General features: G+C 44.1%; 2 protein-coding genes across 13 annotated transcripts in view; both read left to right on the top strand.

Annotated features, from left to right (window-relative positions):
- The window catches only part of LOC310657659 (CD209 antigen-like protein 2), a 28,451-nt gene extending 24,032 nt beyond the window's left edge, over positions 1 to 4,419 (top strand). For 3 of the 4 annotated variants that reach the window (XM_083398670.1, XM_083398671.1, XM_083398672.1), the window contains exons 7-10: positions 156 to 242; positions 1,679 to 1,830; positions 3,272 to 3,405; positions 3,978 to 4,419. In XM_083398670.1, the coding sequence (XP_083254796.1) occupies positions 156 to 242; positions 1,679 to 1,830; positions 3,272 to 3,405; positions 3,978 to 4,146 (542 nt within the window). In that variant the 3' untranslated portion in view covers positions 4,147 to 4,419. The remainder of the gene's footprint in view (positions 1 to 155; positions 243 to 1,678; positions 1,831 to 3,271; positions 3,406 to 3,977) is intronic. The other variant, XM_083398673.1, reaches the window with a different exon arrangement.
- Positions 4,420 to 5,056: 637 nt separating this feature from the next.
- LOC310657662 (lithostathine-1-alpha-like) lies at positions 5,057 to 17,717 on the top strand. 9 transcript variants are annotated; one of them, XM_083398689.1, is made up of 10 exons: positions 5,072 to 5,237; positions 5,696 to 5,774; positions 5,877 to 5,940; positions 7,492 to 7,550; positions 8,025 to 8,144; positions 9,467 to 9,568; positions 10,373 to 10,459; positions 12,613 to 12,764; positions 14,110 to 14,216; positions 17,357 to 17,717. In XM_083398689.1, exons 5-10 carry the CDS (start codon positions 8,096 to 8,098, stop codon positions 17,514 to 17,516), a joined length of 657 nt encoding a protein of 218 aa, XP_083254815.1. In that variant the 5' UTR covers positions 5,072 to 5,237; positions 5,696 to 5,774; positions 5,877 to 5,940; positions 7,492 to 7,550; positions 8,025 to 8,095; the 3' UTR covers positions 17,517 to 17,717. The 9 variants fall into 9 exon arrangements, with proteins under 9 accessions (XP_083254816.1, XP_083254814.1, XP_083254815.1 ...); XM_083398684.1 differs by having other exon boundaries at positions 7,377 to 7,550; positions 14,113 to 14,216; XM_083398682.1 differs by having other exon boundaries at positions 7,377 to 7,550.
- Positions 17,718 to 17,868: the final 151 nt, after the last annotated feature.

The raw sequence follows: 17,868 nt of genomic DNA, 5'->3' as shown, positions 1-17,868 counted from the left end.
AACCAGGACTCCTCCTATCTAGGCTCCATAGCAGGGTTCTGCTTCTTTTTTTCACGCTAGAATGTGATTGTACATCAGATTTTGGAAAATGACTTTTTTATATACATAGATGGATGTTTGCATTACCACTGACTTGAATTGTTCAAACCTTTTAGATTCTGAAATATTTCGTGGAGCACAGAAGTTGGCAGATGAATTGGTTGCATGGAACCTCAAAGTGTATGAAGTTCAAGTTGCAATTGGTAAGTTCCTTTGAGACAATGATACTGAAGTATTGAAATTCGTTTGTCTGCACAGCTCTTGAAGGTTCAGGGGCCCAGCTGCCCTCTGCCTCTCACACACTACTTTGATAAAACTGATTGAGCAATTCAGACCTTCACAATCCAGGAAAAAATTCAGATGTGAAGAACCTTGTGCCTTTGGATTTTTGTGGCTCTGCAAGTTGATGAGCTCCTTCTTGAATGACTTCCTAATTAATGGTGGAAATTGGTTGGAATTGTGGGAATTTGGGATACAAGAATGTCTCACCCCCAATATAAGGTGAGCCAGGACCCTTCCAGATTTAGTGTTGAGATCATATTTCTTCATCACCACTACCACTGCAAATCAACTGAGAGTGCTGTTGTGCTCAGATCCTACTTCCAAGAGTTCCAATGGGCCACTGTGAGAACAGGATGTTGGAATACATGGGTTCTTTACTGATCCAGCAGGTGTTTATGTTTTTAACACAGAGCCTAGGGCTTGCCGATCAGAAGGTCGGCGGTTCAAATCCCCGTGAGAGGGTGAGCTCCCGTTGCTCGGTCCCTACTCCTGCCAACCTAGCAGTTCGAAAGCATGTCAAAGTGCAAGTAGATAAATAGGTACCGCTCCGGCGGGAAGGTAAACAGCGTTTCCGTGCGCTCCTCTGGTTCACCAGAAGTGGCTTAGTCATGCTGGCCACATGACCCGGAAGCTGTACGACGGCTCCCTCAGCCAGTAAAGTGAAATGAGCACTGCAACCCCAGAGTCGTCCGTGACTGGACCTAATGGTCAGCGGTCCCTTCACCTTTACCAGGTCCCCTTGCACCTGGGATGCTGCTGTTGCAGTACTTCAGGTGTGAGTGGGAATGAGAGACCTTTATGCTGCTGTTCCACTATCATGTAAGTTTGGGAGAAGACAGAGGTGTATCAGGGAAGGGATTTCATTGTTAGGTTAGGAGTCAGAAAATCCCACTAAATTGAGACTATAAGTGAACTCTAATTGTTGTGGGTTTTATGTCATGAGACACACCTGAGTACCTCGGTGATGCACATTTGACAGTGAAAATTAGTAAGGATGGTACCCATTTTAGTGCACACCTAGTATATAGCTTTCTAATAGGCTGTCTAGATAAATGAATGAGAAATTTATTTGCAAATCAATTGGTGAATGCGAAGATGGTAATAGGGAGGGAATGAATGACACCTTTTCATTGAAACTAGCCTCTAAATATGTTCATTACAGAAACAAACATTTCAGAGGGCAGAAGGCTGGCTATCCTGTTACGTTAGTAAATTGTACTGGATGGTAATGAAATATCATTATGTAATTCACTTCGAGTGTTTGTGTGTGTATGTGTGAGTGTGTGCACTTTCAACTTGGCATCTCTCAAATTCTGCCCCCTCTCTTTTCCCTGTGAATTCCTTGCTGGGTTGAAAGAGGACCTTATTAGAAAATTTCGTCTAAAGTGGATGCCACATGCTGGGCTTCTCTATTTGTTTGAAGTTCGAAGAAAGTCATGGTTCGGTGCAAAAGAGTTTTGTGAGGAGGAAAAGTCCTGGCTGACATTTGTTGAAGATGTTCGTGTGGAGGTGAGTACAACACCAGGAAACTCGCTATAATGATCTCTAGCAGGCAAGCAGCCTGATAAGCAGAAAGGACTCTCCATCAGTTTTATATAAGTTTATATACAAACACACACACACACACGTCCAGAGAATGGTGTTCTGTCTGCTCTCATTAACCTTAGTTGCTCAGTCTGACTCATTGTCCCTTGCCCAACAGGAAGAACACCGAAATCCTTCCTTTCATCTCCTTTCCTTCTGTTGCTCTCTGATCTTCTCCAATCTCCTCGTTTGAGGACTGCAGGGCTGGCTCTTCCCCAGAAGACTCAGCCTCCAACACTGGCTTATCTGGTGGTTGCATGGCAACGCTTTGGCCGACTTCCCACTCTTCCTCTCCTTGGGAGCTAACGGCTTCTTCCCTGGAAAGGAGGGGAACCAGGCTGTTCTTTCTAAAATCAGACAGACAGCTCCCATCTGCAGAGTCAGCTTTTTGCTCAGCTCAATTTACGAGGCTGACTCTTCCACTGCGCTCTGGGGGGCCCACATTCCTGACACTCTCTTGAAATTAATTGATTTTAAGTCCTTTGGGTGCCTATAAAAGTTCTCTGGCAGCCTCCACATACTAGTGCATGAACATCTTACTTCCCCCTCTTTCTCCACGAGCAGAAAAATGTCATGGGGCACTCTTGAATGAATTGTGATCTAGTGAAGGGAGAGTACTGGGTGCTTGTTTTGCTTTTTTTTCTAGCAGGGGAGGTAGTATCTATTAAGAAATGTACAAGTAAAGCAGGTGGAAAGCATCAGGCATGGAACTAGAGAGGCAGTCTTTAAATTGTATCAGTCCCCACAAATGAGGAGGTTTTAGGCCAGCAAAAGGCACAGAAGAGGATCTGGGATTTGCAGGCCCAGTGGTGAGTCAAGAAAGGCGGGAGAAAGGGCTTGCTGGAAGGGCTTGCTGGATATTGCAAGCTCTGTCGTTAAGAGACAGGATCTAATGATGAAAGGAGTACCCAACCTCACAGAGTAAAGGACTCTGACGATCCTTGGCATCTTGAGAGAGTACTCTCCTGTGTGCACTCAGCTTAAGGGTTCAGATTCTAGGCTGACTGATTATCCTTCTGTTCCTTCTCTAGCTGAGTTTTTACTGTTACCATGTTTTTAGCAAGTTGTGTGGGGTTCTTAAACTGAACTTTAGTATTCTAGAAGTCGGGGGCTGGCCTTCTGGGCTGTGAAGCAATGGTTCCTAAATTGAAACCCATGTCAGGCTGAGTTTTGCCCTTGGGTTGAGGTTTGCCCATCCTTGATTTAGTTGCAAGGTGTAGGAGGCAGAGCCCATCTCTGTGGCGCAACTTCATACTGTCAATTCACATTTCACTCCTGTTGAAAATCTGGAGGAGCCTCTTGTCTTCCAGAGAAGATACATTGTCTGGAAATAATTTGAAAGGGGGTTCTGGTTCCTCATTTCTAGGAAAGACTCTGGTTGTGCTTTCTGCAGGAGTTTCTAGAAAAAGAAACAGAATTTGCACATGAAGATTCCTGGATTGGACTCCATCATGAGAATGGGAAATGGAAATGGCATCATGGCCCAAATGTAGTAAACACGTAAGTGTGAACAAAAATTCTTTACTTTTCGTATTGTAGAAACTTTGTCGGGAATTCACGGGTGACAGATTAATAATAGGTATGATGGAGAAGCAAGTTCAAAATATTCAGAGTCAGTGGACCTCAGTTTCTCTGACTCTTTCCAAAAAAACCTCACTTTTTTCAGATGGAGCCAGGAGTAACAAGCTGTTTTGAAAATGTTGGGGTTGAAATATAGGATTGTAAAATTCTTAAATAAGCAGATGGACTTGATTGCAGTTTCCTGAGCATAGCATTGTGTATTCCAAGCAATGCACTCATTCTTTGCCATTTTGTGTGAGAAAGAACTTGCAGGAGGAAACAATAGAGAGGGAAACTACCCCCCATAATACTTTTCTTTTCTGCTGATGGACAAAATCTGAAAAATACAAACAATGCACTACAATTATGAGTAGCTGGCAATCTTGAGGTAGAAAGCAAGAGTGAGACAGAACTGAGCTGAATATCTCATTAATGCTAGAAAAAAGTAGACATCCAGCTTGCATTAATTATTTTCAGTTGATGGATTTCTGACTGCTGCCTTTTGCTTTCAGTTATTGGATGCATGGTCAGCCTGACAAAATAAAAGAAGAACCCTGTGTCATATTAAAATCACATTGTTCCAGAACAACTAAATGTTGGGAAAACATCCCCTGCAATGTAGAAAAACGGTGGATATGTAAGAAGATGCCTGATAAAAGATGGTATACAGTAAAACCTTGATAAAACTGGATTCTGTGGTCTCTATGCTAAAAGCAATGGATCAGTCTCCCCCTTAAAAAAATCAGCAATCCAGATTATGGAATTGGGACATGGAAGTGCTCAACTCTCTGCCATCAACAGCTGAAAGCACCTTAGCAGTCCTGTTTCCTCAAGTCTGGAAAAAGAGACCTTAATTTGCAACCTCAAAGATTTGAACCTCCAAGAAAATGAAGCGTGGGAGAGTTCGGTCAAAACCAGCTTCTGTACTTCCAATAAATTAATTTGGTATAATAATTGCTTTGTATTCTCCTTGCACAAGGCACCACTTCAAGTCAAGGATCTCTGCTCTGAAGATATTCAGACCATCTTCAAATCTGTGGTGAAGTGGGTTGGCTGGGATAGTCAATCAATCAATTTCCTTTATGTGACCGATAGTCAGAAATAAAACATTACACAATAAATATAATCTATAACATCATGGGGGTACATAAATAAAGTAGGGCCACAATACTAGACCTCTCACAGATAACCCACATCAAGGCATTCAATAATACGCTTCCGACACCTGAGTGCCAGGAAAAGGAATTTAGCCACTGACAAAGTTGTTTTCCCAGAAGACTTATTTAGCAGATACGCTGTCTGCTTTCCTCTTTGTCGGGAACTGAGCTGGGGTAAGTATGGAGTTATAAGATACTGTCTTAAATCGTTGTAGATGGGACAGCTCAGTAAAATGTGCTCTGTGGATTCTACCTCACCCAATGCACAGTGGCATAATCTCTGGTCATATGGGACTCCTCCATATCTTCCCTTCAGAACTGCCGAGTCAAGAACATTCAGCCTAGCCGCAGTAAATAGTCTGCGGTATTCCACGTAGTGAGAGTACTATGGAAATGGAGTAAGCAATAATTAACTAGATATTTTCCTGGACTTCTGCTATATGTGGAATGCTGATTGGCTGCCTGCCAGTCCCAATCAGGGAGGAGCAGAAGCTGAATGGGAACTCTGGAATGTTCTGCATCAAAGCGGAAGGTGGTTGGAGCCGTTGAAGGAAGGAACATCTGCAGGAAGAAGCTGAGGCAGAGAGAAGAAAAAGGGCTCCGGGAGGCACCACGGTATCCAAAAGGGGAAAGGGGATAAGTCGCTCGTAGTCAGCTGCCTTTTTCTAAGGCCATTGGTTGTCTTGCTCTGTGTGCTGTTTAGCCCAGCAGGCAACAGCTGCCCAGGATCTCTGGAAAAGGAAGGTCTTTCTAAGGTTTCCTCCTGGAGAGCCTTCTGATGGGAAATGCTGTGGATTGAACTGGAGCCTTTTACATGAAGTATGTCACCAAGCTAGAATTCTGAAGGCCCCAGCTGCCCCTTTACAGTGGGAGAAAAGCAGTCTGCTTCTCTCCTACTGTATATCCAGGGAATAGGAGATTCCATGTCTATAAATGAAGTGGGGACAGGGTACCAGAGAGCTTTTCATGTCTATTTCCTTGTAAAAGGAAGAGCTTGATATGACAGCTCTGTAAACGGTAGGTTTGTCTCAAGACATTATTTTAACAGCCTAATCCATTAAATGGTCACTTAGAAGAACTCCAGGATGAGACACCACTCAAAATGAGGAGATAAGATGGCAGCTAAGAATAAGGTCCTGTCAACAAAAAGAGGTGAGCTTCTGCAGACTGCTACTCTGATTTGGTTTTTGACCACTAAATTCTTTCATAGAAGTTGTGCTAACTGTCTACTCCTTTATATGGTTCTGAACGCAGGATGACATAAGGCACCAATCCAAATGAACAGTTAAAATGGCAGGAGGCCTGACATTCACAGAACGTAAGTTGTTTTTACTTTTTCCTCTTCAGTGCAATACAGGAAGGCAGAGTTCCTGTACCCATACATACCTCCTGGGAGGGAGACCTTGAGCCTTCCTTTCTGCAGAGTTTGGGGATGATATCTCAAGTGGCAGAAAAATGGAACCTGGTATCTAAATGGTGATGAGGACCACCTCCCCCATCCTGGAAACATTTGTGCCAAGTTTGGCAACAATATTTCAAGAAACGGCAAAACCTATGTAAATCCCAATTCTGTATTCCAGGGCATTAACTACCCCTCCCAGTTTGGTGTCATCTGCCAATTTGATGAGCATCTCCTCAATTCCTTCAGCCAAGTCGTTTATAAAGTTGTTGAACAACAACGGGCCCAGGACAGAATCCTGTGGCACCCCCCTTGTCACTTCTTCAGATACACTGAAGCAGAAGTCACTAGATCCTTATATATCTGCATACTATCCCTTGCTTTTTCCTGTAGAACGAATTGCAGTCGTTAACAGTCGTCAACAGTTTTTCCATACCCATTAAGTCAATCACCCATCTCCCACTACCCTTCTGAGAAAAACCCAGGCCTCCCTCCCACTATATATAAGGGTCTGGTGACTTCTCCTTCAGTGTATCTGAAGATGTGTGCATGCACACAAAAGCTTATACCCAGAACAAACTTAGTTGGTCTCTAAGGTGCTACTGGACTATTTTTAATTTTTTTATTTCAACTGTGTCAGACCAACACGGCTTCCTACCTGAATCAGGGAACCATTAGTGAGCACTATTTCGGTTCGGTCAGTCAACCAGCTACAAATCCACCTGACAGTTACCTCATTCAACCCACACTTTACCAGTTGAGAGCCAGTGTGGTTAAGAGAGGTAGTCTTGCAATCTGGGGAACCGGGTTCGCGTCTCCGCTCCTCCACATGCAGCTGCTGGGTGACCTTGGGGCAGTCACACTTCTCTGAAGTCTCTCAGCCCCACTCACCTCACAGAGTGTTTGTTGTGGGGGAGGAAGGGAAAGGAGAATGTTAGCAGCTTTGAGACTCCTTAAAGGTAAAGGTACACCTGCCCGTGCATGAGACTCCTTAGGGTAGTGATAAAGCGGGATATCAAATCCAAACTCTTCTTCTTCTTCTTTCCTCACAAGAATATCATGGGGAACTTTGTCATAAACCTTACTGAAATCAAGATACACTATGTTCACATCATTCCCCTGATCCACCAAGCTTGTTACGCCATCAAAAAAAAGAGAGAGAGATTTGTCTTACAGAGTGGAGCTGAAAACTGGATTCCTGCAGGATCATCACTCCCTATGATTTTGCTCCTGAGCTACAGGTTTCAGGAATTTACCCTACTGGGATTTAGCTGCTAGCACACAATGGCTTTTTTGCAAGTTTTAGCTAATGTTCTAGTAAGTTATATACTATGTGACCCAACACCACAATACAGCTTCAAGAACCAGTGTGGCTTCCAGATCCACTGCCGCTTCCAGATCCAATGTGGCTTCCAGATCTAATGTGGCTTCCAGATCTAATGTGGCTTCCAGATCCAATGTGGCTTCTAGATCCAATGTGGCATCCAGGTCAATACTAAAACGCAGACGAAAACCACCTCCCAGAAAGGGTATGTATGCAGCACACATAGAACTGGTTCATAGCCTAGACGAGGAACACACTGGAAAGGAAAGGTGGGAGAGCAACAGGAGGCATGACCAGACATAGTGGGGAGGGCTCGAGAAAAGCCAGCCGTGCTCGGTCACTCCAACAGGCGCATTTATCCAAGCAAACTAGTGCTATGCCAGCTTCAGACTGTGTTCTCCCCTGATCCACAATGTGGTAAGAATTTACCTCTCTACCACTGCTCCTTGCCCAGGTGAGGGAACAAACCTTTAAATTTAAGTTTAATCCAGACAAGACTGAGGTGCAGTCAGTGGGTGGCTCCCTAGACAAGATGGGTGGGATATGGCCCGTTCTGGATGGGGCTAGACTCCCTCTGAAGGAGTACTTCTGGATCCATTACTGTCACTTGAAATGAAAAAGCAAAAAAGTTAGCCATGATACTTAAGCAGATTTTCTTTCTTTCTTTTTGTCCATCAAGGAAAACTCGCGGCTGTTTTGCATGAGATAAAAGAGTTCTTTCTCTCTTCCATTGGTACATTTATTGTAGTGATGCTGTGCCTGGTCCTGTTTTTTGCTGCATTTGGAGCAGTTAGTCTGTGTAAGTCTAGGCTGTGTAGGCCTTTAGAGTTATCCTGGTTGGCTTTACATCAGTATGAAGAACACTTTCAAAAGTGTCGCCATAATGAAGCAACCTGTGCAGTCACCTGTCCTACCTTGCAACTCCCTGTTCCACTTTCCTCCTAGAAAAACAGGTGCACGGTCTGCTTCACTGAGTGGTCGGAACAGCTAAATTCAAACAAAAGAGGTCTTCAAGTCATCTAGGAAGCCATCCTCCCTCTCTGACCTTCTCCCTAGCCCTAGATGAGTAGAAGAAAGTTGTCAAAGGACAGGGAAATCATATTGATTTCTGAGCGCAATCAGATGTTTGTGTGTGCCTCTTTTTAAAAGTCTAAGCCCTTCATGTGTTACTTATTCATTTGTGGGTTGAATTTAAGGTTCTGGTATTTACCTAGGACAGGCTTCCTCAAACTTGGCCCTCCAGATGTTTTGAGACTACAATTCCCATCATCCCTGACGACTGGTCCTGCTAGCTAGGGATCATGGGAGTTGTAGGCCAAAAAACATCTGGAGGTCAGAGTTTGAAGAAGCCTGACCTAGGAAGTCCTCACTGACTTGGGCCCCAGGGTCTGAAGGACACATTGTGTTTTACAACCTGCTCAGGTCCCTTGGAGGTAGGAGTGGATTGTCTCATTGTCCCACTGTCCATTAGGTGGCATGACAGAAAAGAGCCTTCTGTGTGGTAGCACCCTGATTGTGAAATGTCCTACCTCTAGAATTATATAACACATCCAAAGTTGCCATTTTGGCACCACGTTAATATGTGTTTTCCAGATATATTGGTGGGAATATTAGGCGTTTTTGGAGTATCGGTGGGGAATATTAGGTTTTATGTTGGAAAATCTCTGGCTTGTTTCCAGTGAGAATTTTGAGGGCATGTGGTGGGCTGGGCAGGAGGGGACAGGAGAGAAGGCATCCTTGTCCATACAGAAGTCCATTGCACCAGTGGCACTGTGGCACTGGATACGGCCCTAACTCTGTGCTTTTACTTTATCTTATTTAATGTTGTTATAAAATGTTGTAACCTGGCCTTTATTTATCCACATTGATTTTATTCAATTTATAGACCACCCTTCACAGGGTGATCTACAGGTTTCATTTTACTGCAGTTTTATTACTGGAATGTTGCCCAGTCTGCTGCCTGATGCTTCATTAAACACTCTGGCTTTGAGTTGTGAAGAGCCTTAAAAAATTGCTAGCACACAGGGAGCCTTGATTCCAAATCAGCCGCAGCAATTCTGGGGTGGAGGTACTGTCGCATCAGCTGACTCACCATTTCTTTCCCTCCTAACTCTTCTCTAGATATTCATAAAAGGGATCACACATCACCTGAAATAGATTTAGCAATGAAAATGATCAGGGACTTCATGATCAAAGAGAAACCATCCCTCCAAGGAAGGAATGGTAAGGAAGGTGTCATAGTCCATACACTTAGGGCCACTCCTTGCCCCTGCTCCAGCAGGGGGTATTGCCCCATAGAAGAGCTTCTTTGCTTTCTACCTGGCCAGACTCACCCAGCCCCATTGAAGAGGCTCATGAGGCCGGAGGAACATTGCCCGACTGTGAGGCATGAAGGCCGCTCCCTGCAAGGCCCTTTCCACCTAGCCTAGGAGGCTGGGCCCACACTCACCAGCCCCACTGAAAAGGCTCCTCATGAGGCCGGAGGAACATCGCCCGGCTGTGGGGTGTGAAGGCCACTCCCTGCAAGGCCCTTTCCACCTGGCCTAGGGGGTGACGCCCAGACTCACCAGCCCCACTGAAGAAGCTCCTCATGAGCCTGGAGGAACATCGCCCGGCTGTGGGGCATGAAGGCTTCTCCCTGCAAGGCCCTTTCCAACTGGCCTAGGGGTAGAGCCCAGATTCACCAACCCTACTATGTTAAATATGTATTCTGTTGTTGACCTCCTTTGTAATGTTTTATTTTGAAATCTTTAAGATAATATTTCGGTTTTCTGTTATGTTACTTTGACTGTATACTCTATATTTGACTTTCTTCAGATTGTTTTATTTATGTTTTATTGATTTAATATGCTGTAAACCGCTTGAGATTAGTGTTATGGGGGGGGTGGGATCAGATCAATGCTCAGCAGATTACAGACACTCTGAATGCTAGAATGTGGCCAGTCACAAGTTATAGGGAAACAGCCTTTTTATAAAGTTGAATAGCTGTTTGAGATCTCACTGACCTGAATTATCCAAACCTTTCAGATTCTGAAATACTTGATGAAGCTGGGAAGTTAGCAGGTGAATTGCTTATATGGGCTGAGAGAGCAAATGAAGTCCAGTCCGCAATCAGTAAGTTATTCTTAAAATGGTGATGTTGAGAAATCAGAGTATAGGGGGAACCCATGTACTGAAAGCCCCTCATCTGCACAGCTGTTGAAGGCATAAAGGTCCTACCATCCTCTAGAATCTATCCATTCCACTTTGAGAAAAAGACCAAGCAACTCGAGCCTCCAAAATCCAGGGAGAAATTTGGATGAGAGTTATGTGGCTTTGGATTTTTGTGGCTGTGTTAATTGGTAAACTCCTCCTTGAATGGATTCCTAATTGGTGGCAGAAGTTGGCTGAATTCTGGTAGTTTGGGATATGAAGACTGAAGTGCCTCACCCTCCATAAGAGGTGAACAGGGACCCCTCCAATGCTTAGACCTCGGGTCATTGTGCCTCAAATTGGGATTTACTCATTATCACCCCACCACTGTGATTCTCCCCTGCCAACCATTGTCAGCAAGGCAAATGAGGAATTTGCTGGACCTTACACTCTTGACAGAGTGAGTTCCAGTGGATATCAATGTAGCTGAAATCTCCCATGACTACTATATCTCTCCTATAGCAGACACCCACAGTAAGGTCTCTGTGAAAGAAACAGGATACCTTTCTGTTACTGTTCCTCTGTTTGTCAAGACTGGGAGAATTCAAAGAGGTATCAGAGAATAAGTTTAGGAGTTAGAAGAGTGTTTCGCAAACTTGGGTCCCCAGCTGTTGTTGGACTACAACTCCCATCATCCCTAGCTAGCAGGACCAGTGGTCAGGGATGATGGGAATTGTAGTTCAAAAACAGCTGGAGACCCAAGTTTGGGAAACACTGAGAAGATCGCTGCATCCCATTGAATTTGAGCTCTCTCTCAATGTGGTTTTTCTCACCTGGAATACACCTGGTGTATTTAACTTGACGTGAGCCAACAGTGTGACGCGGCAGCTAAAAAAGCCAATGCAATTCTGGGCTGCATCAATAGGAGTATAGCATCTAGATCAAGGGAAGTAATAGTGCCACTGTATTCTGCTCTGGTCAGACCTCACCTGGAGTACTGTGTCCAGTTCTGGGCACCACAGTTCAAGAAGGACACTGACAAACTGGAACGTGTCCAGAGGAGGGCAACCAAAATGGTCAAAGGCCTGGAAACGATGCCTTATGAGGAACGGCTAAGGGAGCTGGGCATGTTTAGCCTGGAGAAGAGGAGGTTAAGGGGTGATATGATAGCCATGTTCAAATACATAGAGGAGGGAGAAAGGTTGTTTTCTGCTGCTCCAGAGACGCGGACACGGAGCAATGGATCCAAACTACAAGAAAGAAGATTCTACCTAAACATTAGGAAGAACTTCCTGACAGTAAGAGCTGTTCGACAGTGGAATTTGCTGCCAAGGAGAGTGGTGGAGTCTCCTTCTTTGGAGGTCTTTAAACAGAGGCTTGACAACCATATGTCAGGAGTGCTCTGATGGTGTTTCCTGCTTGGCAGGGGGTTGGACTCGATGGCCCTTGTGGTCTCTTCCAACTCTATGATTCCATGATTCTATGGTCCTGGATGCCCTATAGTGAAGCACTTCTGACAGGCTATTTCCGGGGAGGGGAGGTTGCCAAGGTTATGCTGAATGATTACATAGGTTACAAGAAAAATGCCACCTTTAAAAACGAGGCGGGGGGGGGGGGGGAGAGTTGCTTAGAGCAAGGTGTTCTGGGAACAAGAAAGGGGAAAGAGGTAGAATTCAATGTGGCTGGAGGAGGCTGCACTGACATGCAAGAATCTCATCTGAAGTATCTTGTCTAAATATGTGTCAAATAAACTATACTTCTTAACGACACTCACCTCCACTATTCCTCAATTTTCTCAATGGAAACACAACCCTGGGCAAGCAACTGGAACCTCCCAGAATCTTGCTACTGCTCGGGAAGAGATTGGGGGTGCCACACAATCTTCATAGCATTACCAATCTGTTGATGAATGGAAACAGTGGAACAAGGAAGGAAATGGAGTACAAATGACCTGGCTAAATGTGTCCTTTATTAGAACCTTTCAGAGTATTAGCTACCATGTCTTTTGCTGGATGAAATATCAGTATGTAATTCATGACTTTATGGGGGGGGCAGGTTCTGTTAGACCTTCAGCCCAGCTCCTGCTAAATCTGTTTTTCTGCCCCCACCTTCCCACTTTCTGGCTTGGGTCAAAGATGACCTCACTTCAGATCATCGTCAAAAGTGGCAGGCATACAAAGAGGCTCTCTATTTATTTGATGATGGACTAGTTTACTGGCATGATGCAGAAAGGCTTTGTGAGAATAAAAAATCCAAACTGATTATTATTCAAAACGACAAAGAGGAGGTAAGCTAGCTGAGCACTGTATATAGAAATGGCATGAATAATCCTTTGCAATTTGATGGTTTTAAGCCTTCCTGGGCAAGATACTTTGGCCATAGCTGCACCATACATTTAAAGCATGATTGTACCACTTTACGGTCATGGCATCCCCCAAAGGATCATGGGAAGTTTGTTAAAGATACTGAGAGATTTTTAGCAGACCTCCTATTCCCCTCACAGTGTTACAATTCCCAGAGTTCTGTGGATAGATAACCCACTTTGGAATCTGAGGGGGGAAGGGATTGTGGGAAACACCAGGGGGGCGATGATGCAAAGCCCCCGCACTTGAAACCTCTCTGGGCATCTTCCCTCTGGAGCACAGCACAGGACATTCTGTAACTCTTCAGCCCCAGTGCACAGCAGCAGCACATATCCCAAGATATGTGAACACTCAAACAGCCTTGTTTACACATTTTTGTCTACTTAAAGAAGAAGCCATGGTCCGATCAGAACAATACAAATATTTAGGTTACAAAACTATAAAAATAAAGAAAAAATAAGTTTGCAAAACAATAATTACCATGTGGTTAGGGTAGATCAACATGTCAGTGTCCACTTATCCCAGTGTAAATATGGCATATTGGCAAAAGTCGGAAATTGAAAGATAACTATAGCACGTACATGAAAATCAATTTCAGATTTGAAATCAGCTTTGAAAGAACATATGAGAACAGTTGAAAAATCTCATGCAACAGAAAATGGAAAACAAATTGTTCCCCAGCATACTGTGTATCCCAAGGGAATACATTTTTTTTGCATACCTCCAACTGTACAAAGAGGTCATTTTCAGTGCTGTACATGTCATGTATGTCCCGGTGCTTCTGCCCCTGTGAAACCTGCCCCAGCCATTCTGTTGGCTGAGGCCCACTCCCAGGCAGCCCTGACCCTTTCCCCTTAAAAAGCAAAATACAAACAATACAACAGCCTAACAAGATAGTAAAAGTAAAAACAAAGCCAAAAATAGTTATGCTAAAATTAAACTAATCCCCAGCCCAGCTTAGCATTTGTCCCACCCCAACAGAGAGAAAGGAGAATGAATGGATGAATGAATGAATAACAGGGAAAAAACACCAATCAAAGTGCAACAAATTAAAAACGCTTTTAAAACATTTAAGTGTTTAAAACCATTTTTAGCATTTGCAGCAGTGTCCCGGAGGCCTCTCTACAGTCTCTTAAACTTTGGAGGAAGCATTGAGTGTTTAAAGTGGTATGATACTTCACAGTGCAGATGGGGCCACAGTCTGGGAATGACCTGAGAGGAGATTCTGGCCTCTTATTCCTAGGAAAGACTTTCTGATTGTGCTTTTAGCAGGAGTTCCTGGAAAATGCAATTAAAAACGAACAACATGACTTCTGGATTGGGCTATATTATATAGGCAGATGGAAATGGATAGATGAAACTGCCCTTCTCCGAGGGTGAGTCTAGAAGCAAACTTTCTCTGTTTATTATACTGTAGAAACTTTGTTAGGAGTTCATTTGTTGTTATTCATTGAAAGCTCTTCCTGTCCTGCATCCAGAACCCAGCAGAGTATTTTATTTCCATTGCATTTTATTTTCCATGTAAGAAAGGCGGTTTTGTAGGGAGGAAGCAATATTATATTGTCCAGCTTCATCAGAAATGGTAATGCTGCGTAGTTTGGCGGGGCTTGATAGTAGTTTCATGCTCAACAATGAAGGGCTTCTACACTGAGACAAGAAATCGCCGGACATGGCGGGGGCTGGTCCAGCAGGGTGAATGTGCCTCACCAACCTCAGTCTGTCTTCAGCCTTCTTATACCTACAACCAGTCTGGGGTGCAGTGGAGGTGGTTCTTCCAGTTGTTGGCTCCACATATGGTTAGTCTCCTTGCCTTCCACTCTGCCACTACTTATGGGCACCAGCCACCTAGGACTCCACATAGCCAAATGCCCACTCACCCATGCCTTCTCATAGTCTCTTTCCACCCTCACCATGTACTGGACACTGTAGTCCTTCAAAACACCGTTGTTGTTGTTGTTGTTGTTGTTGTTGTTGTTCTTCTTCTTCTTCTTCTTCTTCTTCTTCTTCTTCTTCTTCTTCTTCTTCTTCTTCTTCTTCTTCTTCTTCTTCTTCTTCTTTAGCAGCTGAATAAGATTGTCTTAACAGTGAATCCGTAAGTCACTATGGAGGCCAATTCTGGATACACACAACCTTCCACAGTGGGGACATTGGTTTCCGGGCAGGAATTGATCACAGTGAGGGTTTGCCATGTTGGGATACTGCCAGTGAGAGGGGGGTATCAGGCAGGCCCCCAGTTGTCTCCGGACGATCCCCTGTCTCCCATTGAACAGCATCAGTCAATTAGCGGCACAAGCCTCAGAGACGTTCCAAGACCCATGCACACCCTTTCAGCACAGTGTCTCCAAAACGAAAGATGCAGACAGAGAGAGAGTATATATACAGCTTTATTCAACGTAGTTCAGAACAAAGGAAAAACATGACTGCTCACCTCCGTGTCCAGGAAAAAAAACAGCCAGAATACAAAAGCTATATACAGTGGTACCTCAGGTTACATACGCTTCATACGAATTAAGTACTTAACCTGAGGTACCACTGTAGAAGCGGAAGTTCCCAGCAAGAGCTGGAAGTAAACAGGCATGTGATATACCAGTCATGCCTGCTCCTTTTAAGGTGGAATGGAACTATATCCTAACATGCCAAACATGACTTCCTCTTAGCTAATTTCTCCCTTTCGTCCTGAGTTTGAGTGTCTTCAAAGTCCGTGACACCTTTGGTAAAGGCTGTTCTCCAGCTGTAGTGCTCTTGGGCCAGTGATTCCCAGTTGTCGGTGTTTATACTACATTTTTTTAGATTTGCCTTGAGAGAGTCTTTAAACCTCTTTTCTTGACCACCGGCTTTACACTTTCCATTTTTAAGTTCAGAATAGAGTAGTTACTTTGGAAGACAATAATCAGGCATCCGAACAATATGACCAGTCCATTAGTGCAGGGTGGCAACAGTGTGTCCCCTTTGCCTCCCACTCAGCTCTGCTCCCCATCATTCTTTAGAAGACCACCAATGCTTTTTGACCTCACCTTGTTAAACTATGATAGTTTGAGGAATTCTACTGCTTCTTAAATGTTTGCTAAAGTGTAGGAATGCAGGTACACAGTGCAATTGCCATTTGAAGAGAAAGAGGGAAGCGTTCATGGAGAGTTCTGGCATCTTTTTTCTAGAAAAATAGCACTGGGTAGAAATATAGATACATTTTTTGTTGTTGTTTAGTCGTGTCCGACTCTTCGTGACCCCACGGACCAGAGCACGCCAGGAACTTCTGTCCTCCACTGCCTCCCGCAGTTTGATCAAACTCATGCTGGTAGCTTCAAGGACACCATCCAACCATCTCGTCCTCCATCGTCCCCTTCTCCTTGTGCCCTCCATCTTTCCCAACATCAGGGTCTTTTCCAGGGAGTCTTCTCTTCTCATGAGGTGGCCAAAGTATTGGAGCCTCAGCATCACGATCTGTCCTTCCAGTGAGCACTCAGGGCTGATTTCCTTCAGAATGGAGAGGTTTGATCTTCTTGCAGTCCATGGGACTCTCAAGAGTCTCCTCCAGCACCATAATTCAAAAGCATCAATTCTTTGGCCATCAGCCTTCTTGATGGTCCAGCTCTCACTTCCATACATCACTACTGGGAAAACCATAGCTTTTACTATACGGACCTTTGTTGGCAAGGTGATGCCTCTGCTTTTTAAGATGCTGTCTAGGTTTGTCATTGCTTTTCTCCCAAGAAGCAGGCGTCTTTTAATTTCGTGACTGCTGTCACCATCTGCAGTGATCATGGAGCCCAATAAAGTAAACTCTCTTACTGCCTCCATTTCTTCCCCTTCTATTTGCCAGGAGGTGATGGGACCAGTGGCCATGATCTTCATTTTTTTGATGTTGAGCTTCAGACCATATTTTGCGCTCTCTTCTTTCACCCTCAATAAAAGGTTCTTTAATTCCTCCTCCCTTTCTGCCATCAAGGTTGTGTCATCCGCATATCTGAGGTTGTTGATATTTCTTCCGGCGATCTTAATTCCGGCTTCGGATTCATCCAGCCCAGCCTTTCGCATGATGAATTCTGCATACAAGTTAAATAAGCAGGGAGAGAATATACAGCCTTGTCGTACTCCTTTCCCAATTTTGAACCAATCAGTTGTTCCATATCCAGTTCTAACTGTAGCTTCTAAAGAATGCAAATTTGTCACTGCATCTTTTATTTGTTCAGTTAAAGAAGGTTGGTTTCCAGGGCGGGTGCTGAGTATATATATATTTTGTTCTGAAAGGAGGTGGTAGGCCACATAGGTTTGGGAGCCTCTGCTTTAAAGCCTTCCAAGTTCATGGTCATCATCACCTCCTGTTGAAGTGAGTTCCACAGGTTAATTTCATGCTGTCTGAAGAAGCCTTTTCTTTTGTCAGTCCAGCTTCATTGAATGCCCTGTAATCTGAAGTTCTGAGAGAGGGAGATCTCTTAATGCTGAAATAAAGTACACATCCCATGTGGATAATTTGGTTTTGACTGACTCATTGATTTGTGCTTCCTTTTCTATTCAGTTACTGGGTAGTCGGCAAGCCAGATGACCTGCATAATAAACGCGCTTGTGGAATAAAAGCAAAGTGTACAACACCACTGCGATGTTGGGAGAACTTTCCCCGTCTTGATCAAAAAAGAAGCATATGTAAGAAGAAGCCCGATAAACGATGGTTCAATTAAAACTCTTCATGGACAATGAATCGACCCACCTTTAATAGAAGCCATGGTCAATTTTCCAGATTATGGAATTAAGGGCATGGAAGAGATCAGGTCTCAGACACCAGCACTCAAAAGCCCTTTGTCAATCCTGCATCCTCAGGTGACCTGATTTTGCAACCTCAGATAATGGAAACTCCTGGAAAATAAAACAAGGAGGACTCAGTCGTAGCCTACGTTCTGTTGCAATAATTAATTTAATACAGCCTTCTCCAACCTGGTGCCTTCTAGGTACCATCAGCCCTAACCAACAGGTTGCGTTGGAGGGCACCAAGTGGAGGAAAATTGATTTAATATACCTGCTAGAGGGGAACAT

This window comes from Podarcis tiliguerta, assembly GCF_965153285.1.
Source record: "Podarcis tiliguerta genome assembly, chromosome: 9".
Lineage (NCBI taxonomy): Eukaryota > Metazoa > Chordata > Lepidosauria > Squamata > Lacertidae > Podarcis > Podarcis tiliguerta.
The sequence above is the reverse complement of the archived record's forward strand: the minus strand, read 5'-3'. Positions and strand labels throughout refer to the sequence as shown.